Source organism: Petaurus breviceps, unplaced genomic scaffold, assembly GCF_028583685.1.
Source record: "Petaurus breviceps papuanus isolate PSGF00001 unplaced genomic scaffold, PetGlider_PUasm1.0 90510, whole genome shotgun sequence".
Taxonomy (NCBI): domain Eukaryota; kingdom Metazoa; phylum Chordata; class Mammalia; order Diprotodontia; family Petauridae; genus Petaurus; species Petaurus breviceps.
In genome coordinates, this window is record NW_027187267.1 from 763348 (window position 1) to 788285 (window position 24938).

At 37.0% G+C, this 24938-nt stretch overlaps 2 protein-coding genes across 2 annotated transcripts in view; one reads left to right on the plus strand and one right to left on the minus strand.

Annotated features, from left to right (window-relative positions):
* The window catches only part of LOC138141996 (Fc receptor-like protein 2), a 29955-nt gene extending 21856 nt beyond the window's left edge, over nucleotides 1-8099 (minus strand). Inside the window, exons 1-2 of the mRNA XM_069062918.1 lie at nucleotides 7942-8099; nucleotides 273-293 (exon numbers count right to left, since the gene is read on the minus strand). Of these exons, the coding sequence (XP_068919019.1) occupies nucleotides 273-293; nucleotides 7942-8059 (139 nt within the window). The 5' untranslated portion in view covers nucleotides 8060-8099. The remainder of the gene's footprint in view (nucleotides 1-272; nucleotides 294-7941) is intronic.
* Nucleotides 8100-17441: 9342 nt separating this feature from the next.
* LOC138141997 (Fc receptor-like protein 4) overlaps nucleotides 17442-24938 on the plus strand; it is a 27128-nt gene continuing 19631 nt past the window's right edge. The window contains 1 exon segment of the mRNA XM_069062919.1: nucleotides 17442-17469. Coding sequence (XP_068919020.1) covers nucleotides 17442-17469 — 28 coding nt within the window.

Genomic DNA, 24938 nt, shown 5'->3' on the forward strand with positions numbered 1-24938 from the left:
TCTCTCTCTCTCTCTCTCTCTCTCTCTCTCTCTCTCTCTCTCTCTCTGTCTCTCTGTCTGTCTCTCTCTCCATCCTTGTTATGTTGTTAGTGGAAGAGTTGAGTCTGGTCCTGGTCTAAAATCTCTCATGCCCAATGTATTTTTCAAGCAAAGGAGAACCTGCAAGTTGTTAATCTGAGGAAAATGATTATTGTCATGGTTTCTAGCTTTGTGATCCTGAACTTGCCAATGAACAGTTATTTGGAGATCATGAAAAAGAAAATGTAACTCACCAGATTGTCCGCGGACTAGAGCTGCAAGAGAAGCAGGAGACAAAGATTATTCAGGGTAGGAATTCTCAAAACTTTTCATTTAACAAGCCTCATGTTCTCGCAAAGAGGAAAAAGAGGAGGAAAAAGAGGAGGAAGAAAAAGAGGAGACGGAAGAAGAAAAGGAGGAGAAGAAGACAAGAACGACAGGAAGCACAAGGGAAAAAAGGGTGTTCTTCCTTGTACATTTCAAAGAAGAGAACATTGTTCTCAGTTTCCCTCTTCGTCATCGTCTTTGTCATCACCATCATTGTCATAGCTAATATTTTATAACACTTGATGGTTTGTAATGCATTTACATATGTTAGCTTATTTGATTCTCACAACCACCCTTGGAGTTAGGAGCTATTATTATTCCCATTTTACAGAGGTTGAAAGATGTTGAGTGACTTACCTAGGGTCACAGACCTAGTAGGTGCCTGAGGCAGGACTCTTGACTACCAGTCCAGTAGTCTATACACTGCGCCACCTGGCTGCCTCTAGGTGACATTGCTAGAATGCTTGTCACTCTTACCTTTCTAAGCCATTCCTACTCATTCTCTGATGATCTGTTCAAGTTCTGTCTTACCCAGAAAGCCTTCTCTATTATAAGCTATTACATATTTATATTATATATGATTATATAATTATTATAATATAAAATATTTTATTATATCATATAACATATTATTATGTGGCCATTATATAATTAATATATTAATTTATAATATCATAGATATGTTATATAATATATTATTATATTATGTTATTTATGTTTACATTAGTATATTATGTTTCTATTATTTATTATAAACTATTATACTATTTATTCTATATTCTATACTATGTATACTAATTATACTATATTATAAACAATATATAACATAACAAACATAACATAACATAATGTAATGTAATGTAATATAATATAACATAATATATTATAAACCAAATGGAGGATAGCCTTTCTCCAGTCTTATTGTATTTATTACCTGCACCAGGAGTTTTGACACTTTACCTACACAGCCTTGGGCTGACTCCTGTATCACTGCTGTGTTTGGGATTGCTTCATTCAGCTTCTTACTCCCTATGACATGGAGGGAACACAACCCCTTAACCTTGGTAGGTGGCCAAAAAATTTTGACTTTCATTAATTTCTGGTTTGAAATTATGAGAGAACGCAGATGTACTCACACCGTTTTATTTTTTGCTTAACTGTTCTTTATAAACTACAAGTTATGGCTCTCTATGCTTCAGGTGGCAATGAAATCCCACCATTCATTCAAGTCTTTGTCTTCTGGATCACTCAAAATCCTTAAAGCATCCTACTCCTCCCCCCCTCCCGCCCCCAAGAGGAAAACAACACAGTCAACATAAACAAAATACCATTTATATAACACATAGTAATATTCTATTACATTATATACTATAATTTTTGAAGGCATAGACATTTCCCTAACTTTTTCCAGGGTTTTTTTTTTTTTTTGCTATTATGAAAATATTTTTTTGTAAATATTTTGGTACATATGGCTCTTATGTTTTTGATCACCTTGGAGAATCTGCATAGTAGTGATATTGCTGGGTTTTGAAGGGTATGAACAGTTTAGTTGTTTTTCTAGCATAATTCCAAATAGTTTTATAGAACTGTCAGACCAACTGAGTACTTCACCAATAGTGTATTAATATATGGGTCCTGAATTTAAAGGAGAGGTCAAAGCAGAGGCATTCTGATAAATGTTTAACAATCGACTCTCTGGAGGAAAATGCTACCCACAAACTTTTAAGTTTAAGTTGTATTATTATCATTTTCTCCACTACTTTCTTAAATCTAGACAATCAACAAAGTAAAAAAAAAATCAGTCTCTGATTTATATTTGCCAAATTCTGAGGTATAAATGTTCACACGCAAAAAAATTAGCAGTTGGTTCTAGAAAGCCAGTTTGAACTGCCTTTTTATACACTCCTGGATTAAAATATTCCACCTCCCTGAGTGTCTGTATAGTAGAATGAAAGAAGTTCTGACTTATGGAGTCAGAATATCTGAGTACATGTCCTGCCTCTAATAGGAACTAGTTGTGTGAGTTGGGGTAAATCACTTTACCTGGCTGAGCCTCAGTTTCCTGATCTGAATGCTGAGGATGATAATAATATTTGTGGACTTGCCCATATTAACTGTATAGAAATGATTAATTGTTATTTAATTAAATTTTAAATTAATATTTAACCAAATTAGTTATGAAATTATATTTCATTTTAAATATTAACTATATAGAAATGTTAACTATTGAAGAATCTTACATAGATGGTGGAGTAAGAGATAACCTTAGGCTCAGCTCCTACCTCACTACCTCAGATACACAAGAAAAATGCCCAATGGTATAACCGAAAAACAAGCAATGATGGGAAAAGGGAAAACAAAGAAACTTCCACTGTGTTAGTCACACACAAGAAATAACTGAAGACCATCTCCTTGGTCATTAATTACTTGCTCTTTAATTCAGTAACCTCCAAAACAGCTCAGAATAGAAAAGAATTAAATTTAAAAAATAAAATAAGGAAAGAGATGAGTTCTCAAGAGAAAAATAAACCAGTTTAATAAGAAAATAGGTAATTTAGAATAAAAGACAGAAGCAACTTTCTAAATTGCTAGATTTTTTTCAAAGAAGAAAATAACAGAATGGGAATGCAAAAAATCAGAGGGGTAAAGAAAATGAGTTGAATAACCCCCCCCCCCCCAAAAGACACCAGATTGGAAGAATATGTAAGGGTTATACAAAACAAGAGTACTGAATTTGAAGATAGGATATAAACAACTAATCAAAAGACTATAAATCTTTTGGAAAAATGATGAAAAAAAATCTTAATACCCTAATCAAGAAATTCATATGGTGGGGGAGGGCAGCTAGGTGGCTCAGTGAATAGAGCACTGGCCCTGGAGTCAGGAGGACCTGAGTTCAAATTTGACCTCAGACGCTTAACACAAACACACACACACACACACACCTTCCCAGAAATTCAGAAAGTAATCAATTTTATAGATTTCCAGAAAAAAAAACCAAACAAACAACCTTTTATATTTCAAGGTTAATCAATTAGAAGAGTGCACAGTTGATCCTGATTTTTAAAAAATAACATTTTGGAATATATTACAAAAAGTAAATAAGATTGTTTTATACCCCCAAATAATATCATCTTTAAAAGCTGAACCTTAGCTATCTATCTATCTTTTTTGGACTTTTAACAAAAAGGAAACATCTGAGTCATTATTTAAAAAAAAAAAAAACCAAAACCCAGAGAGGAGCAAAGTATTTTACATGCAAATCAACCAGACAGAAAAGAAAATCTTAAACAATTTAGATAGTGATTAAAGACTCCTAAACAAAGAAATGCCTGTTCTCGTGTGACTAGGCCCAATTAAGGTGATGAGTATAGAAAAGAAGAATTTTTTTGGTTGCCTTTTGATTTCCTTAAAAAAAAAAACAACTCTTACAATATCTGAGAGATATTGAGAAAACAGAGTATTAATAGACCAAAGAATCTTAGGAGGAGGAAAATAGGGAATAATCAGGAAGAGAGTAGGAGAAAGGTAGATAAATATTTCAGAGACAAAAACTTCTCACTCTTCATTAGTGGTAGTTGAACAAGGGGAAGATTTTTTGTGAGCAGGACAGAAGTATTCAGGAAATGACTTATCACAGACCTGTACAACTTGACAGTAGATAGGGGCCAAAATTAAAGTAGGTTAAACTTCTTCAGGTCACAGATAGGTTTTTAGTGGCTCACTTTCCAAGTAAAGGTATAATTAATGATTAAACTATTTTGCAAATAAACCACATTAAAAAAAGGGAAATTTCAATTAATATCAATTAATTACACTTATTACTTAAGATTTTCATTTATCATCAAATCACATTAATGTTAAAAAATTTACTTTGCTAAACAGTACAAGTTTTAATACATTTTTCAGGTTTTCTTACTGTTCACATTTAATAGGGACAGGAAACAGTGAAAAGATATGGCTCTTACCCCTCTCGGACTAGAGACAGACTGATGATGGGTGGTTATTGTGGGTCACGTGACAAAAAGGAGCCAGTGCACAGTGGAAACTCATCAAGTTACGTGATGGGCACAATAGTGACTAATGGAAGACAGGTTAAGTGGGGGCATGGACAAAGCACTCATTACATCTTTACTTCCTTCTGCATCCTCTGCATTGTTCATGGGCTGCCTGAAATCCTTTGGCCCATCGCAAGTGGCTCACAGTCACTATGTTGTACAGATCAGACTTACCACGATTCTAGTGGATAGGTAAGTGGGAGGTTTTAGGATTCCTCTTCCTGCTTTTGAGGAGGAAGGAAAGTAGGGATAGAATGTTGAGAAAGGGAGAGGAATTTTGTCCCGCTGATAGAAAGAAATGGCATATAGGGGTGGCTAGGTGGCACAGTGAATAGAGCACCGGCCCTGGAGTCAGGAGGACCTTAGTTCAAATCCCACCTCAGACACTTAACACTTACTAGCAGTGTGACCTTGGGCAAGTCAGTTAATTCCAATTGCCCTGCCTTCCCCTTCCAGAAAAAAAAAAAGAAATGACATAAAGAAGTAGAATTGGGAAGGGGCTGAGACAGAGGATCTTGTAATGAACTCTGTTGAGGATGCTGGATATTATATACTCAGGAGAACAGTTTTTTTCCCCAAATTAGAGTCAATATAAATGGAAATTATAATATACCTAAATGAATTTACAGTTTTAATATTTATACTTTTCAAATTACCAAGAATATATTTTGTTGAATTAAACAAAATAATTGGAAAGTTCTTCAGAAGAATGAAAGGTCTAGAGTCTTGAAATGATGATGAAACATATGAAGAAAGAGTACATTTATCAGACTATTATAAGGTAATAATCATTAAAACTATTTATCCCAGGTTAAAAAATAGAAAATTAGATCAGTGGGATAGAGTTGTTAAAAACCAGAAACAATTGGTAACAGTAACCTATTTTTTATATACCCAAATATAAAAATTACTGGTGAAAGGATTCCTTATTTGAACTGTTTGGAAAACTGAAACTCAGTTTAGACTAGGGCAGCTAAGAGTCACAGTAGATAAAGTACCCGGCCTGTGGTGAGGAAGACTTCATGATTTCAAATACAGCCTTGGATACTTGCTAGCTGTGTGATCCTGGAATTTAACACTGCCTCAGTTTCCTCATCTGTAAAATGAGCTGGAGAAGGAAATGGCAAACCGCTCTAGGATCTTTACCAAAAAACAAATAAATAAAAAACCCAAATGGGGTCACTAAAAAAATAAAAAGAGAGAGAGAGAGATTTAGACGATCATCTCATGTCACAAACCATAATAAGCTCCAAATGAATATGTGACCTGAATATAAAATGTAACATCATAAGTTACAGTAGCTAATAGGATGAGGTACCTTTCATATCAATAATTAAAGGCCATTTTCTCAACCAAATAAAGGATGGAGATGAGCACAAAAGATAAAAAAGATAGTTTTGACTAAATAAAATTTAAATGTTTTTACACAAATAAAATAAAAATATAATAAGAAGAATTGTCAAATGGGAAAATATGTGCATCAACTGTCACTCATTATAGTCTGATCTCAAAGCTATATGGAGAATTGGCAGAAGTATATTAGACCAAGTCACTCCCCAAACGTTTCTAAAAGAACCAAAAGTTCTCTAAAGAACATTTGCAAATGAAAAATGATAAAAATTACAAAACAAAATATGCTTTAAATTTCTAGTAGTAAGGAGTTGAAGAAATTATCTGAGGCTTCATTTCATCCATCAGAGTAGCAAAAGTTAAACAAAACAACAACATGAATAGTTCATTTTGGAAGAGCCATGGGAGGAAAGGGTTACATGCCTGTGGATGGAACTGTGACTTTGTACAACCATTCTGGACATAGATTTGGAAATTATACCCAAAAAGTTACTACATTGTTTATGCTTTCGTACCGAGCAATCTCACTAGGGGCATATCTTCTAAAGATGAAAAAAACAGGAAACAAACACCCAAAATAGATTCCAAAACAATCATGGCCAAGAACAAGAAACAAAGTGAGTACACACTGATTAAGTAAGGATGGAAGAAGCTATGACACCAGGGAGAATGGTATAGTGGCAAGAGAGCAGGCTCTGCAGTCAGAGGTCTTGGGTTCAAATTCTGTCTCCGATATTTTTTATCTGGGTGACTTTGAGCAAGCTACTTCAGTGGGCCTCTAGAGGTGGGACTAGGTGGCCCCCAAGAGTCCCTTCAGCTTAAGGTCTAAGATATGAATATAATGGGATATTATGATTCATTAAGAAATGATTAATTTCCACAAAGGACCTATTATGAATGAAGATGCTATCCACCTCCAGAGAAAAAACTGATAAATAGAAGTATGCATAGTATGGTTTTACATGAGTGTGTGTGTTAACTGGTAGCCTTCTCTAGTGCAGGGTGGAGAGGGAGTGAGGGAGACAGTTTGGCACTTAAAATGTAACAAAAAAAATAAAACAAATTGAATATGAGCTTAGAGCAAAGTAGTACAATGGGTAGAGCACTAGGTCTGGGGTCAACAAGACGGGTTCAAATCTGATTTCAGACACTAGTTGTATGACCCTAGGCAAGTCACTTAATCACCTTTTGCCTCAGTTTCCTCTACTGTAAAATAGGGATAATAACAGTACCTACATTCTAGGGTTGTAGTGAAAGTCAAACGAGATAATTGTAAAGTACTTAGCAGAGTACCTGAAATATAGTATTGTTGTTCAGTCATTTCACATGTGTCCTACTCTTCGTGACCCCATTTGGGTTTTTTTTGGGGCAAAGGTACTGGAGTGATTTTCCATTTCCTTCTCTAGCTCATTTTTCAGATGAGGAAACTGAGTCAAGCAGGGTTAAATGACTTGCCCAGGGTCACACAGGTAGGAAGTATCTGAGGCCAGTTTTGAACTCATGAAGATAAGTCATCCTGACACCAGACCTGACACTCTATCTACTGTGCCACCTACCTGCTGTATAATACCTGTCCTATATATGCCTACTATATACCCTATACCTGGCATATCATAGGTACTATATAAATTAATGGTAGCCTATAGAATTAATAGAAATTAGCTATCTTTATCGTTAGAGAAACATAGGAAAATTTACATGAATTTATACATAGTGAAATACACTGAAACCCAAAGATGAATACACATTGTGTGTTGAAAATATTAGCAGGAAGCTGAGACCTGTGTAACCAAAACCCAATAATTGTCCTAGAGGATGCATCCATTATAAAATATACCATTCTCTTCATGGTGAGACAGGGACAAAAAGGGGAAATGATTGAATATATTGTCAGATTTAGTCTTTTATCACTTGTTGCTTAATTTTTTTTTTAAATAAAAGAGAGTTCAATCTGGAAATGGGGAAGGGTGGGGAATTGAAAGTTTTCATAAAAATTCCAGTAATGTAAATCCAATAGTTGTTAAACCTGTTTGAATAACAAATATAAATAAAGAAATATAAACTATTATTTTACTATCCCAGGCTGCCCAGGGCAAGAATTTCTTTTCTGAGATTGACTTAGAGGTCTCAGGTTGCAGAGAGTTTTTTCCCAGCATAGTCCAGATCCCACTCTGAAAATCCTACTTACCAATAGTCATCAATGATACCCACAGGAGCATGAGAAGGTCCAAGGGAGATTGGGAGGGAAATGTTCTTTCAGTAACAAACAGATTCACCTCTGATCCTTGAAACAGAAACGAGTACATTAGGACAATGTTTGGAAGCAGCTTCTCAGAAGAGAGGTGGCTATCTTTTGTTAAAAAAGGGAAGTAAAAGAATCCTCCTTCAGTTCAAATTAGCATTTTCTTCCTTTTGATTGGCTTTCATCTTCTTTAACTCTTTCTTTTTCTAAAAGAAAACAGTTTGATTTCCATAATCTGTTCATCTCAGATATTACATTCTAGTAACTTTGGTCTGTGTCTCAAAAACATTGTTCTAACTCTCCCTGGTATCAGAATTGGGACCAGACTAGGGTCCAGTTAAATTTCATGTAATTTGCTTTGTATTACTAAAGGGATCTACACTTTCACATATGCAAATGTTTGATGCCTTTAGTGTATAATTCCCCCCTGTCCTCCTTAAAACAACTCACATCTCTCCTGATACAGGAAAATCACTTATGTGCCTCTAGGTCGGGGGTGGGTGGGTGGGTAACAAATGTTTGTTCTGTAAAATTTGGATTCAGTCAAAAGGGCTGCACTTAAGGACCTAGCAGGCCACACGTGGCCTTAAGGCCCTTCTCTAGGCCCTGCTCTAGGCAAGTGAAGCCTTCTACTCCTAAACAGGAAGCACACAAAGTTTTCCTTAGCCCTTACCGGTTCAATGAAGATCGAGGATAGAAAGTTGGGTTCTGCAAAGGGCAGAAAATTTTCTTCAGTTGAGTAGTCTTAGTCTGAAAGCTGAAGGCAATACTTTTCATCTTCTTAAGAACAAAACGTACTAGACCCTAAAGGAACCACAGAGGCAGTATGTCTAGCCCCAAGTGATATAGTGGAAAGATTGATTCCCAAGACACCTGGGTAGGAGTTTCCTTTCTACCACTTAGGTCCCACAGTTTGAAAAACTCTGATCTAAAGCATCCACAACTTTGTGGAGACCCAGAAGCTATACTAGAAGTAAGAGAGATGTAGTGAATTTGGGAGCAGGGCAGGACAAGACAGGAGTAAAATAAAATGCTTTCTTCAAGGAGATGTCTAAGGAGGAAAACAAACAAAATAAATTCAGAGCAGGTGCCACTGATTTAATTAAAAAAACTTTTTATTAGGAAAACCATCCGTGTAATTGATCATATCATCAACAAAACTAGCAGAAACCACATGATCATCTCAATAGATGCAGAAAAGGCTTTTGACAAAATACAACATCCATTCCTATTAAAAACATTAGAAAGTATAGGAATAAATGGAGCCTTCCTTAAAATAATAGCTAGCATCTATTTAAAGCCATCAGCAAGTATTATATGTAATGAGGAGAAGCTAGAAGCATTTCCCATAAGATCAGGGATGAAACAAGGGTGTCCACTATCACCCCTCTTATTCAATCTGGTACTAGAAATGTTAGCAATAGCAATTAAAGAAGAAAAAGAAATCAAAGGAATCAAATTAGGCAAAGAAGAGACCAAGCTATCACTCTTTTCAGATGATATGATGATATACTTAGAGAATCCTAGAGAATCAAGTAAAAAACTACTTGAGACAATAAATAAATTTGTCAAAGTTGCAGGATATAAAATAAACCCACATAAATCCTTGGCATTCCTATATATTTCCAATGAAATTCAACAGCAAGAGATAGAGAAATCCCATTTAAAGTTACTGTAGACATTATAAAATATTTGGGAATCTACCTGCCAAAACAAACCCAGGACCTATATGAACACAACTACAAAACACTTTTCACACAAATAAAGTCAGATCTAATTGGAAAAATATCAATTGCTCATGACTGGGTCGAGCTAATATAATAAAAATGACAATTTTACCTAAATTAAATTATATATTTAGTGCCATACCAATTAATTTAACAAAAAACTACTTTATAGAGCTAGAGAAAATAGTAACAAAATTCATTTGGAAGAATAAATGGTCCAGAATATCAAGGGAATTGATGAAAAGAAATGCTAGGGAAGGGTGGACTAGCTATACCAGATTTCAATCTGTATTATAAAACAGCAGTCATCAAAACTACTTGGTACTGGCTGAGGAATAGAGGAGTGGATCAATGGAATAGATTAGGCACACGAGATTCAGAAGTCAATGACTATAGTAATCTATTGTTTTATAAACCCCCAGATGCTGGTTTTTGGGATAAGAACTCAGTATTTGGCAAAAACTTCTGGGAAAACTGGAATATAGTATGGCAGAAACTGGGCATAGACCATTATCTAACACCATATACCAAAATCAAGTCTAAATGGGTGCATGATCTAGGTATAAAGGTTGATACTGTAAGCAGTCTCCTAAAACAAGGAATAGTTTACGTATCAGACTTGTGGAGACGGAAAGACTTTATGACCAAACAAGAATTAGAGAACATTATAAAATGTAAAATGGATAATTTTGACTACATGAAATTGAAAAGCTCTGTACAAACAAAGCCAATGTAACCAAGATTAAGAGGGAGGTGGGAAATTGGGAAAGAATTTTTAAAACCTTTGTCTCTGACAAAGGACTCATTTCTAAAATATACAGAGAATTGAGCCAAATTTATAAGAATACAAGTCATTCCCCAATTGATAAATGGTCAAAGGATATGAACAGGCAGTTTTCAGAGAAAGAAATTAAAGATATCTATAAGCACATGAAGAAATACTCTAATTCACTATTGATTAGAGAAATGCAAATCAAAACAACTCTGAGGTACCACATCTCACCAGTCAGATTGGCTAAGATGACAGAACAGGAAAATGACAAATGCTGGAGAGGATGTGGGCAAATTTGAACACTAATGCATTGCTGGTGGAGTTGTGAACTGATCCAGCCTTTCTGGAGAACAATCTGGAATTATGCCCAAAGGGCTATAAATACTTTCATACCCTTTGATCCAGCAATACCACTCCTAGGGTTATATCCCAAAGAGATCATAGAAATGGGAGAAAGAGCCATATGTACAAAAATGTTTATAGCAGCTCTTTTTGTGGTAGCAAAGAATTGGAAATCAAGGGAGTGCCCATCAATTGGGGAACGGCTGAACAAGTTGTGGTATATGCATGTTATGGAATACTATTGTGCTATAAGAAACAAGCAGCAGACGGTCTTCATATTTACCTGGAGAGGCTTATACAAACTGATGCTAAGTGAGAAGAGTAGAACCAGGAGAAAATTGTACACAATTACAGACACAACGTATGTGTGATGACCAACTCTGATAGACTGGACTCTTCTCAGCAATGCAGTGATATAAGTCAATCCCAAAAGACCCATGATGGAGAGAAATATGTACATCCAGAGAAAGAACTAGAAAGAACTAAGTTTATATCCAGGTGGAAGCAAAATACCTGATCTTTTTCCTTCTCTTAAAAAAAAAAACTTTTTAAGTCCTTAATCTACCCAAGAGTTCTGTGCCTACTATATTTGACAGCCACACCAGAGAATAGGGAAGGTCTCACACAGTGTTGTCAAGAAAGAAGCTGCTACTGGTCTTGGGAAGCAGAGTCTCATAGGTTTTTTTTTTTTTTTTATGCTAAAGACCTAGGAAGTCAAACAACTGAAAGCAGCAATATTTTCCCAGAGAGACAGACAGTTTAGGGTAACAGAAACATTTACTCAAAGGAAAGAAACCCTACCTACACTCTTCCCTCAGCCATATCTCCAACCACACCCCTAGCCTCACTACAGGGTTATTAAGTTTTCAGATGGAATGTTCTAGATATAATTTATTATTTTTAAATAGTGTTTTATTTTCCTCCAATTGTATGTAGAAAACAATTTTTGACATCTTTTTTTTAAGTTTTGAGTTCCAAATTCTATCCCTCCCCTTTCTTCTTTCCCTTTTCCTTGAGATGATAAGTAATCTGATATAAGTTATACATGTATAATCATGTTAAACATTTCCACATTAGGCATTTTGTGCAAGAAGACTCTATCAGAAACAAAGGAAGAAAGAAAGAGGAAAGAAAAAAAATAAAAAATAGTATGCTTCAGTCTGGATTCAGACAATATCAGTTCTTTCTCTGGAGGTGGATAGCACTTTTCATCATGAGTGTTTTGGCATTGTCTTGGATCATTGCTGAGAATAGCTAAATTATTTAAAATTCTTCATTGTACAATATTGTTGTCACTGTGTAAAATGTGTAAAATGTCACTGCGTAAAAAAGAATTACTGGTTCTGCTCCCTTCACTTTATATCAGTTCATGTAAGTCTTTCCAGGTTTTTCTGAAATCATCTTGCTTGTTATGTTTTTGGTTTTTTTTTTGGAGGGGAGAAGGTAGGGCAATTGGGATTAAATAACTTGCCCAAGGTCACATGGCTAGTTTTTGTGTTAAGTGTCTGAGGCCAGATTTGAACTCAGGTCCTCCTGACTCCAGGGCCGGTGCTCTATTCACTGTGCCACTTAGCCAGCCTGTTTGTCATTTCTTATGGCATAATGATGTTCCATTAAAATCATACATCACAACTTGTTCAGCCATTCCCCAATTGATGAACATCCCCTCAATTTCCAATTGTTAGCCACCACAAAAAGAGGTGCTATAAATATTTTTGTGCAAATATATTCTTCTCCCTTTTTACTATTTCTTTGGTCATATATTTAGATATAATTTTTATTCTTGTGGGGAAAAGGGAGAAATATTAATGAAGAAATAATAACTAAATAAATTTAGATGGTCTCCAATGGAGTTCCCCAGGGATCTATCTATCATCTTTTGCTGTCTGACATTTCTATCAATAACTTGAATAGATGGCATGCCCATAAGATTTGAAGATGATACACAATTGGGAGAGACAAAATGTCAATGAAAAAAAGACCCCAAGGTTTGCTACTGCTTATATTCTCCAAATGTGTATCATTAATTGGTAGCACTCTTCTTTGAACTCATTGAACCTAAGTCTCATCCTTCTTAATGACATCTAATACCAAATTGAGTTATTTCAATATATTTCTTACTAGGGTTATAGTTCTCTCTTGATCCATGTATTTAAAGTCATCACATAATGATTTTATGTCTATAGAACAATATGCAGTAGGTAGCACCAATTGTTTTCAGGTCCCATGTATGGATCAGCTAGTGTCTATATGCAACATTATATGTAAATACCTCCAATTTATGCCATTGTTTCAAAAGTAAAGTACCTAGGGGTTGGAATTTGAGTTCTTTAGCTTCACTATTTTGGCTTGTATTGCTTCCCATAGTTCTTCCTCAACCATCTGCTGTCACCTTCAGTCATTCATGGATACCTGAAGCAAATAGAGTTGGTTGGTTCATTGAAACAAGTTTCATATACACTGCTAGCATGCTATCCAATAGAAGACCCACACTCTAAGCTTCACTTCCATTTTATTGTGGCCCAGCTCCTTCGATATCATTTATAACCTTTGCTTCTTTCTTAAATTTCACCATAGCTTCAGTGACCCTTGGGATAAAGCATGTGCATCCACTTTAGGCTTTCTTGGCAGTCTCTATGTGATGAATTCATAGTTTGTTAGTGACACTACCTACCTCTGGCAAAAAGTTTTGAACTTGGGCCTAGCCAAGATGTGACAGTGAAGTATTGTTCATCTACACTTGAAATTTTGATCCATATACTTAGTCTTTGAACTTTTCAGTGACAGTCCACTTCAAAGTTAAGAACTCCAGTTTGCTCTCATGCTGAGTGAGAAGAGAAGAACCAGGAGAAATCTGTACACAATTACAGACACAACATATGTGTGATGACCAACTTTGATAGACTGGACTCTTCTCAGCAATGCATGGTTATAAGTCAACTCTAAAAGATTTACAATGGAGAGAGCTGTTCAGAGAAAGAACTAGAAAAAACAAAGTTTGAATGCAGATTGAAGCAAACTACTTGTTCTCTGTCTTTTTCTTGTTTGGTTTTGTCTCCTCTTTCCCATTGTTCATTCCATTCGATTCAATCCTTCTTTATAACCTGATTAATGTCTAATGTGAAAGTATTTGCAGATCCTATACTTGATTGTATATCACCATAGTGGGGGAGGGGAGGGAGGGAAAGAAAATTTGAAACTCAAAGAATTGTAAAATTTAATCTTGTAAACTAAACATAAACAAATTAATAAAGACCAAAACAAACAAATAAATAAATTTAAGAGGGAAAATAGCAAAAAAAAAAAAAAAAGAACTCCAGTTTGCTTATGGAATATTGAGTCTTCCTGTCATTAAATCCTCTGTTGGTTAATGGAGGTAATTTTAGATGCCATTACTCTTTTGCTATAGAAGTGCTTCCAAATCCTCCAGTGTAGCATGCAGGACAAGAAGGTCCATTTCTTGGCCCTTTATAAGACAATGTTAGTGCACGTATGAGGTAACTGTCTTTAGAAACTTCTGTCCAAGTAAGAGCAACATTGTGCAATCACCAACTGTGAATGGCTTAGCTATTCCCAGCAATACAATGATCCAAGACAATTCCAAAGGACTCATGATGAAAAATGCTATCCCACCTCCAGAAAAAGAACTGATGGAGTCTGAATGCAGATGGAAACATAATATTTTTTAACTTTATTTTTTCATGGTTTTTTTTGGTTGTGTCTTTCACAACATGACTAATATGGAAACATGTTTTGCATAATTGCACATGTATAAACTATATTAAATTGCTTACCATCTCAGAGAGGGAGGAGGGGAGAGAAAAAGTGAATTCAGAACTGAAAGTTTTTCTATATCATTTATTCAATGATCGATGAGTGCTCCCTTGTTATTATGTGTAATTGGAGGAAAATTACATATTATTTAAAACAAGAAACTTCTGTCCAAACATCTTTAAATGTCATCATGGGGTTTAAAGATCAATTTGACTTGTCTTAGCTTTCTACTTTTGGTCAAATTCAATCATGTATTCATGAGTTGAGATCATTCATTAGTTTAACATAGTTCTTTATAAATTTGTTGCAGTAGCTTCCACATTCTAGAAAAGTTCTTAGATCTCACAGGTGATTTTGTTTAAGCTTTTGGATGTGGCCAATTAATGGGCACTATCTTGTTTGGTTTAGAATTCATGAATTGCTGAGATACCATGTGACCTATGTATTTAGCAGGTGTTCTGTAAAACTGAAACTTGTTGGTTGACAGTATCTGACACATTTCTGGGACAGATGAGCAAATATGTTTTTCTATATATCAGGCTAGGTGTAAGGCATGTTAGAGGAAATTGAATTCTGCAATTCTTTTTTTTTGTTGTTGTTTTCTTTTAAAAATATCTTTATTGATATCTTTATATTGACTAAATTTTTTTGGTATCCCTCCCCTCCTTTCTCCTGAGAGCCATCCCTTATAAAATTTTTTTCTTTTTTGGAGAGGGGAAGGCAGGGCAATTGAGTTTAAGTGACTTGCCCAAGGTCACACAGCTAGTAAGGGTTAAAGATCTGAGGCTGGATTTGAACTCAGGTCCTCCTGACTCCAGGGCCAGTTCTCTATTCATTGCACCACCTAGCTGCCCCTCACAAAAATTTTTTAAAAATTAAAAGGAGAGAGAAAAAGAAAAAAAAATTTTAGCAAGACCAATCAACATATTAAAAAAATCTGATCTTGTATGGTGTTCTATACACATGGACTCTTATCTCTATGAAGGAACAAGCCTAGAGAGAGGTACTGTCTTGTATCTCTTCTTTGGAACCAAGTTTGGTCATTATAATTTTATATCAACACATTTCTTACATAACTACTATGTTTGGTGTCTGGGATATAAGGATGTAGCTCAAGTTTCAACTTCCTCTCAAAGAACAGACAATCCCAATCCATTCTTGACCTGCACTTTAGAATCATACTTCTGCTGAAGTTTGATTCTGAGGGAAATCTCAGTTACTGAGGTTTTCTTGTCCTGCTCCATCATCTCACCGTCTGTGAAGTCTGCTTAACATGGAAAACCCCCTCCTCCTTTTCTCTTCGATGAATCCCTTGTGGAGCTTCAAATTTGTAATGGGATCCTATTCTTGACTTTCTGGACTTCAAAATTGTGTAACCCCACCTGCTCCCTTCCCTACCCCTCTTCCTTGATTTTCAGCTAACTTTTATATGGTGTCTTCTTCCTCTGTTAGAAAGTTAGCTCACACTACCTGGCACATATAAGAGAGTAATGTTTAATAAATGCCAATTCCTTCCTTCCCTTCTTCTTTTCTTCCTTCTTTTCCACTTAAAAGGCATATATGACAAGGGCACCAATAACTATGCTAAAAGTAGCATTTGAAAGGCAGGGTGCATATGAAAGAGGATTTTTTAAATTGTATTTTATTTTAGAATTATTTTTTCAATGAACAAAAATTTATTTTCTACTCCTCCCATCTCCACCTGCCAATAAAAAGAAAAGAAAGTCAAGTACTTGTAACATACAACAAATTCTTGCATTGGTCATGCCCCAAATCTATATCTATATGTTTAAGTATATGTATATATAGATTCTCTCTTTCTTTTTCTTTCTCTCTCTCTCTCTCTCTCTTCCTCTCTCTCTCTCTTCCTCCTCCCCTCTCTCTCTTTCCCCCCCCTCTCTCTCCCTCCCTCCCTCCTCTCTCTTTTCCTCTCTCTTCTCCCCCCCCTCTCATTATCTACATCTTCCTCATTCTGCACCCCAAGTTTATTACCTCTCTTGGGAGGTTGATAGCATTCTTTTTTATCAGTCCTCTGAAATTATGGTTGGCCATTGTGCTGATCAGAGTTTTTACATCTTTCACAGTTGTTGCTATTGCAGAATTTGCACTCACTTCACTCTGCATCAGGCCATGCAGGTCTTCCTAGGTTTCCCTGAAACCATACCCCTCATCATTCCTTATAGCGCAAGGGTATTCCATTACTTTTCTGTATCATTTGTTCAATCCTTTCTTGATCAATGAGTGCTCCCTTAGCTTTCAGTTCTTTGCTACCACTGAGAGAATTTCTATGGAAGAGAATTGAAAGGGTTTAAGCAGAAACCAGTGACTACTTTTCAGGGAGTCTTATGAGAGGGATTCTGACATGGACTGTAAAGTGTTATACTAAATGGCTTCTAAAGTTCCTTCCATCTCTAAGACCCTGGGATTCTGATTGAGTGATACAGGACTGATGATGTGAAATCTATATGGCCCCTAGGCTGGTCTTGTGCCTGGACTCAGAAATAGTGGGCTGAGATAATTCTTTGGAGAGAGGAGCTGAAGGATCCAAGATAGTGCAGATAAGGCACTAAGGTCCTTAGGGACCACACAGACCAGATTTATTTAAACAAGCTTTTTTATAAAAAGATTGAGTTGAGAAAAGAGAGTCTGTCTCAGCCTTGAGGAAGTACTGATCAATATGATCATTAACATACCTAGTAGAGAAGCTGGGCTCCTCTACTTCTCTTTTTCTCTTTTACTTGATCTGGGGAAGCAGGCATCTTTACTTGCTTTCTGGTGCGGGTGTGAACAGCCCCTACTTTGAATTTGTCTGATCTCTTCTCTTAGCCCCCATGGATCCACTCTTCATACTGGCCCTTGGTAAGTAGGGTAGCTTAACACAAGCCCTTGGGGATAAGGTGCTGATGAAACCCTGGGGGTTTCCCAGAAATGAAGTCCCTGGATGGACTGTTTGAAATAGATCTTTATTGGTGAGTTTCATTTTGGAAAGATCATAGTGAGCAGGAGAGTTACAGCAGAATTGAGGAGGACAAATATTATGATCTCAAAAAGAACAGAATTCACAAACTATAGACAGACACTAGAGCTTGACTTCTCTTCCTGGAAGTATTCTAAACCCTGTTATCAAAGGGATCACAAAAAGCCAAGTGTGATTTCGTTAAGACCAGGACTTGCCAACCTAAGTTTGTTTCCTTTTTTTTGGCAGGGTGATCATGCTGATAGATAAAGGGGAGTGTTGAAGATATTATTTACCTAGATTTAGCAAAAGATTTGACAAAATCATAATATTAATTGACATTCATATAGCACTTTGAGGTTTACAAAATACTTTATAAATATTATCTCATCTTATCATCACTGCAACCCTGGGAGGTAGGTACTATTATTATCCTCATTTTACAGATGAAGAGACTGAGGTACACAGGGGTTAAGTGACTTGCCCAGGGCCACACAGCTAGTAAGGGCCTGAGGAACCCCAGTCTTCTAATTCCTGATCTAGTACTCTGTCCACTGCAATACTATAATATTCTTGAAGAAAAGATTGGGAGATGTGGGTTAGATGATAATACATTTAGGTGGATTTCGAACTGGTTGAATAGCATGTCTCAAAGAACAATAATTCATAGTTCAATATGACCTTGGATTGAAAAGTCTAGTGGAGTGCCTCAGGGATCATTTCTGCTCTTGAGCTGTTAACATTTCTATCAGTGAATATGGAATGTTTATTGAATTTGTAGATATCCAGAAAGCAGGGTGGAATAATTTGCTCCCTGAATGACTGAGCTGGGATCCAAAAACTAGGTCTTTATAATAACTGGGTTAAATTAAGTCAGATGAAGGTGGGGAGGGGCAGGGAGGCATTAGACTAGGATCTGGGAATGAACTGGCCTGGGAGTTCCCCATTTGGAAATTGCTCTGCATTGGCACATTTTTTTGCATCCTATAGTTTTGGAGAGCTGCCCGAGGCACTGAAAGGTTTGGTAATTTGACAGCATTGCAAAAAGCTGATATGTGTCAGGATATGAACTAGGAACGTGAGAGTCTTACTGAACACCTCATCCCTAGTCTGGTCTCTGTGTCAGGAAAAGCAAACTCCTGCCCAAGGTCCAAATCCATACCTGTTCATATACTCCCCTTACCTAAGAAGGGTTTTAACCTGGAGGCAGTTGTTTGACATTCCCTGTTCTTTGTCTCCCCACACTGTGTCTCCTTTAGAAAATAGGGATGTTAGAGATAACCCTAATTACGGATAATAGAAATAAATGTAAAGTCTTAAATGGGCTCAAAAATCAGGCTGGGTATGCAGTTTTGGAAGCCATCTTCATAGAAATGATAATGGAGCCCTTGGGGGGATAATGAGATTGCCAAGGAGAGAGGATAGAGAGAAGAGAAGAGGGCCTGGGACAGAACCATGAATGGAGGACAAATGTAAGTATCAAACTTTAAAGAAATATACAATGACAGATAATTAGAAGACCATTCAGTGATCATGGTTGGGCCATAATAATATTAAAAAATAATAATTTACCCAAATTAGTTTATAGATTTGGTGATATATCAATTAGTTTACAGATTTAGCAATATATCAGTAATATATAGTAATATATCAACGATGTTAAGGGATGGTACTTTACAGAGATACTTTATTTGGAGGAGCAAAAGATCTTGAATATAAAGGGAAATGATGAAAAAAATAGGAAGGAATGGAGACTAGCCCCTCAAGGTTTCAAATTATAATACAGTAATTATAAAAGCTCTTTATTACTGGTTAAAAAATTAAAAGTTAGGTTAGTATAACAGACTGGAAAAGGAAGAATCAGAAATAATCAAACTCAACAATCTAGTGTTAGATACACATAAAAACATTAGTTACTTTACAAGAACTTTATCTGACAAGAATTACTAGAAAAGCTGGAAAGCAATATGACAGAAATTAGGGTTTAAAGCAACATTTCACACCTTTTACTATAATAAACTTGAAATGAATACATGACCTAAATAGGTCATACTATTAAAAAATATAGTAAAGAATGAGATTAGGTACCTTTTAAAGTTATGATTGTTAGGTTAATTCTTTTAAAAAATAATTTTATCACTATCATTTTTATGTCAACCAAGTTTCTTCCTGTATCCCTCTTCTATCTCCCTTCCTCTTCCAGAGAATCATTCCATATAACAGAAAACAAAAAGAGGAAGAGAAAGTTGGCCAAACCAAGCATAGCATTGACAAAATGTGAAAATATGTGTTATATTCCACACCTGTAGACTCTCCTCCCCCTTCTCCCCCAACATCTGCAAAGGAGTGGGAGGAGGGGGTCTTCTCATAGCTTTTCTTTGGGACTAGGGTTTCTTTTTTTTGTAATTTTGCAAATTCACTTTCAATTCATTTTGTTGTACTTGTTCTTTTTCATTTACGTAGTCATATAAATATTTTTCTTGGCTCCATTTACTTCTCTTTGCCTCAATTCATACATGTTTTTCAGTGCTTCTCTACATTTCTCATAGTCTTCATTTCCGTTAGGGTAGCAATATTCCTTTTCATTCACATACCCCAATGTGTCTAGCTACTTCCCAATTAAAGGGCAATTGCTTTGTTTCCAGTCATTTGCTACCACAAAATTCTGTTGTAAATATTTTGGTGTCTGTGAGGATTTTTTTTTTATTAGTGACCTTTTGGGAATATGTGTCTAGTGGTGAAATCTCTGGATTGCTTTATTTGTCAGATTCCCATGTGCTTTCCACAATGATTGTATTAATTCACAGCTCCACTAACGATGACTAGTGTTTCTATCTTCTAATAATGTAAGAGGTTACTTCTCAACCAAATATGAGATAAGAGAGTTCAATTGTATGAAACTATAATGCTCCAGCATGACCAAAATTAATTCTGTTAGGATAAGATGGTAGCATGTGACTGAGAATCTTTGTACTAAATATTTCTTGATAAGGGTCAGATATCCAAAATACACAGGTGTTTTATATACTATGTAAGACCAAAAGCCATTCCCCAATAGAGAAATGGTCAAAGGATAGGAATTAACTTCTCAAAAGAAGAATTGTTAAATATTAGAAACAATATAAAAAAATGTCCCAAATAACTAAAGATATGAAAAGTTCAAATCAAAAGAACTCTGAAGTTTGCACATTGGCAAAGATGACAAAAGACGGGCACAGTCAGTGTTGGAGAGATAGCAGAGAGTTAGGCATACTAATTCACTTTTGGTAGAACTGGGAATTGGTTCAATAATTGTTGAAAACAATTTGGAATTTAAAAAGAAAGCATTCAGAATGACCATATGTAGCAGCAAGCACCCCAAACATGCTCAGGGTGGCTGCCCATACAGGTTCTTGGATCTGCTTTGTTAAAGGAAAGCAACTCAAAATGGGTTAACAAGCTTACTTTAATCAGTCAGACATATATCGTTTACCTTGTTCAGGAGAAAAGGTCAGCACCCCGAACTTCAAAGTATACAGGCAGAATTATCAAGACAGAAACAGATCAAGTAGACAGATTTCCAAACTGTCCAACCATTACATCCATACCCAGTCAACATCTGGGTTTCCACATCTGGGTTTTTCAAAGCCGGGGGGGCTCTGGACAACGGCTTCCCAGAATTTCATCTGATCAAATCACAGAACACTTCTCAAAGTGAGCCCCCAAAACAAAGCCTCACATCAGGGCTTATATAGCCTTCTCCTGGCTCAGAGAATGTAACAACCTTATTGACCCACTGGCCAATCAAAAAGTATCTACTGATAAACAAGCCTCCCACCCCAGGCTTCAGGTGCACTTTAGCCTAGGGACAGGGAAGATCTTCCAAATTTGCATTCCCATTACACCATACTCTTTGATTAAAAGATTCCATTGTGAAATATGTACCTCAAGGAGGCCATGATGGAAAGAAACCCCTTGCGTGCACCAAAAAATTTGTAGCAACACTTTTTTTAGGAGCAAACAATTGGAGACCAAGTAAATACCATCAGCTGAAGACTAAACAAATTGGGGTACATGAACCAAACTATGTCACAGAGAAAGAACAAATGTTTTGTGTAGAGAATCACCGGTGGATGTTAAGGAGTTGTGAGTGCATGCAGAGTAGAGAGAAGTTCATTGCTAGGTGGAGTGATGATGGGAGCCTGGAACCCTGAAGATAGACTTGAGACTGAGCATGTGGAAAAAGACATACATTTCTTAACATGGTCCGTGTGGGAATCTGTTTTGCTGGTCTATTCATCTTTGTTTTGAGGATTTTATTTATTTTTTAATGATTCTATTGGGGAAAATAGTGAGAAAGATAATAAATGTGTTTATATGTATACATGCATGTACATGTATGTATGTGGATGTGTATATAGACACACTTACATGACACACACATACATATATTACATACACATACATACATATATGCCAGGCAAATGCAGAGGTTTGTGTGGCCTGACTCAGTACTGAACCTAGAAGCAAGAGGGACTGGGTGGAGGACCTTTTCCACACAGAGATATGAGTATTCAGGGATGTGACGAGGAAGCCTAGTCAGATTTTATTTTATACAAGAGCGTGCAAGCAGACCAAGAGCTTGGGTTGTCTTTGATTATAAGGGCATCTGTGACAGCACCAAATGAATGGGAGAGACAATAAGAATTAAAAGGGAGAGAGTGAACTCATTGTGAGCTAAGGAGGTACAGTCTGGTGTCATAAGAGGGTGACATTTGAACCGAGCCTTGAAGGATTTGGATGGACTGAATAGAGGAACACTGTACTAGTTGGAAGGGTGGGGGGGGTGGATAGGAATGACCATGTCATGCTAGGGACAGTTGAACAGAAAAACTTCCATTTTTTTTCCTGGTAGAAACAGGCACCTGAGCTCACATGGGCTGGGGAACAGCCCATCCTATCTTTTTTTTTGTTTTTGCAAGGCAATTGGGATTAAGTATCTTATCCATGGTCACACAACTAGGAAGTGTCAAATGTCTGAGGATGGATTTGAACTCAAGTACTGACTTCAGGGCCAGGGTTCTATCTACTGAGTCACCTAGTTGCCCTTGTCTATTCTAACAGTAGAGAGTAGATAGAGAGCTGGTCTAAGTCAGGTAATCCTGGGTTCAGGTCCCATCTCTGACACACTGACTATGTGACTCTGGGCAAGATATTTAAGCTCAGAGTGTCCAGGTAATTGTAAGTCATTAAGTTGCAAGACAGTTGTTGATATATGTAGGTAGAGAGAGTTTCTTCTTTCTTGGGAGTTCTTTACACTGATGGAATCACATGACTGAACACTTTCTCCCCATCCTCTGCCACCTCTGCTGAACTCTTGCTGATTCTATGTCTCATCATTCTATAACTCTAGGTGTTGAAAGACATGTCATCAGAGCCCTGGTTCTGATAGTTGTTTCCAAACTAGAAAGGCTCTGGCCACTAAGCTGGCATCATAGCAGTCGGAACAGTCATCCCAGCACTTGCCTACCTTAATTCAGAGAGGTTTGGTGTCAGAAGGCTGGGCAGCAGGAGAGGAACATTTTGTTGTTGTTAGTGTTGTTGTTTTAACCACAGTGGGCAGGGGCTCGATGACCTCTGGGATGGATTGTGGAGGGGATTTGTGGTTGAGTAAAGGTAGATCCTGAGGTCCCTTCCAACTCTGAGATTGTTTGAATCTGGACAGGGAAAGTCAGAGCTCAAATATGAAGGAGATGGAGGTGTAGACATTGCAGGCAAAGGGGTGAGCTGGTGAACTGGTGACCTGGGAGAGGGGAGAGGACAGACTGGGGTGCGGTTTCTTCCTTGACTTAGGACTCCTTTGGTGGATAGAACCAAGTGGTGAATAACTAGGGAACTGCCCTGATCTAGGGGAAGACAAAGGACATAGGCTCTTGTTCCTCACCCTTCACCTTTCACAGCATGGCAGCTTCAGTAAATGTGTGTTGGGGGGGGGGGGAGGGTGTATGCATCAAGAGACATATCAGATGGTTATTACCAGGAGCACACTCCTAACCCCCACTAACGTTGGGGCAAAGTGGAAATAGCACTAGATTTGGAACCAGACTACTTCTGTTTAAATTCCAGTTCTGCCACTTGATACCATTTAGCTTCTGAGATTTAGCTTCTGATTTCTAAACTGTAAAATGAAGTCACTGGGGTAGATGACCTAGAAGATCCCTTGAAGTCCTAAATCTATGATTGCATGATCTAACTTGTTAGGAACTTGTGCTTATGTCAGCTGAGGCAGGTAGATGGCACTGTGGCAGAGTGCTGACTGGGCCTGGAGTCAGAACACCAGAATTTACATCCAGCCTCAGACATTTGACATTTACTAGCTGTGTGACCCTGGGTAAATCACTTAATTCCTACTGCTTGCAAAAAACAGAAGGACAGTATCCTCAGCCCATGTAAGCTCAGGTACCTATTTCTACCAGGCTTAGTAGTATGACCCTGGGCAAGTTATTCAACTTCTGTATGCCTCAGTTTCCACAACTGTAAAATGAAGATAATGACAGTGCCTACTTCTCAGGGTTGTGAGGATCAAATAAAATAACATTTATACAGTGTCTGGCATATGGTAGGTACTTAATAAATGCTTGTTTCTTCCCTTCTTTCCTAAGGGGTAGAAGGGGTTGGTAGCTACTTTGGAAGAATACCTATCAATTCTTTAAAGTGTTGGAATAATCCTGCCCTAACTGACTCTCTCTTGGTCTTGACTCTCTCTTGCAGCTTTGGTCAGTGGACAATCTGGTGAGTTCCTATTTTCTTTGCTTTTCATGGTGTCTGGGTAACTGTCATTTTTGCAACCACAGGAGAGCTGTTTTCTCTTGTGAGAAGCCTCATCTGTCTTAGCACCTTTTGGTGAAATTCCGAGGGATGTGAAAATGTCATCTGGTCTTAATGATGCTGATGCCAAGAAGTCAGAGCCACTTTGTGGTCACACAAAAGTCAGCTGATATGCAAAAGCCCTTCATGCTGCCCATGTGTTGCACTCATCATGAAGCAGGCCCATATTGGAAGGAGAGAAACCTCTGAATGGTGTAAAAGATACTCAGGACTTGGGGGAGGGAGGGTCTTTCTCAGAGAAGTGCTAGTAGACAAAAACCAAGGGACAGAAATATTTTTCATGGTGTTGAAGGTGAAAGCTCCACCCTTTCTTGCCATCTCTGGCCTCTTTAGGACTTCATAACAAACGCCTCTGGTGGAGTAAGCAAGAGCCCTATTATATAACATAGATGGTCCCAGCTATTTACCTTTGATTGCTGAGACAACAACTAAACAACAAAGATTTATTAATTATGTGCTGTGTGCCAGGTATACAAAGACCAAAAAGAAACAGGCCCTGTCTGAA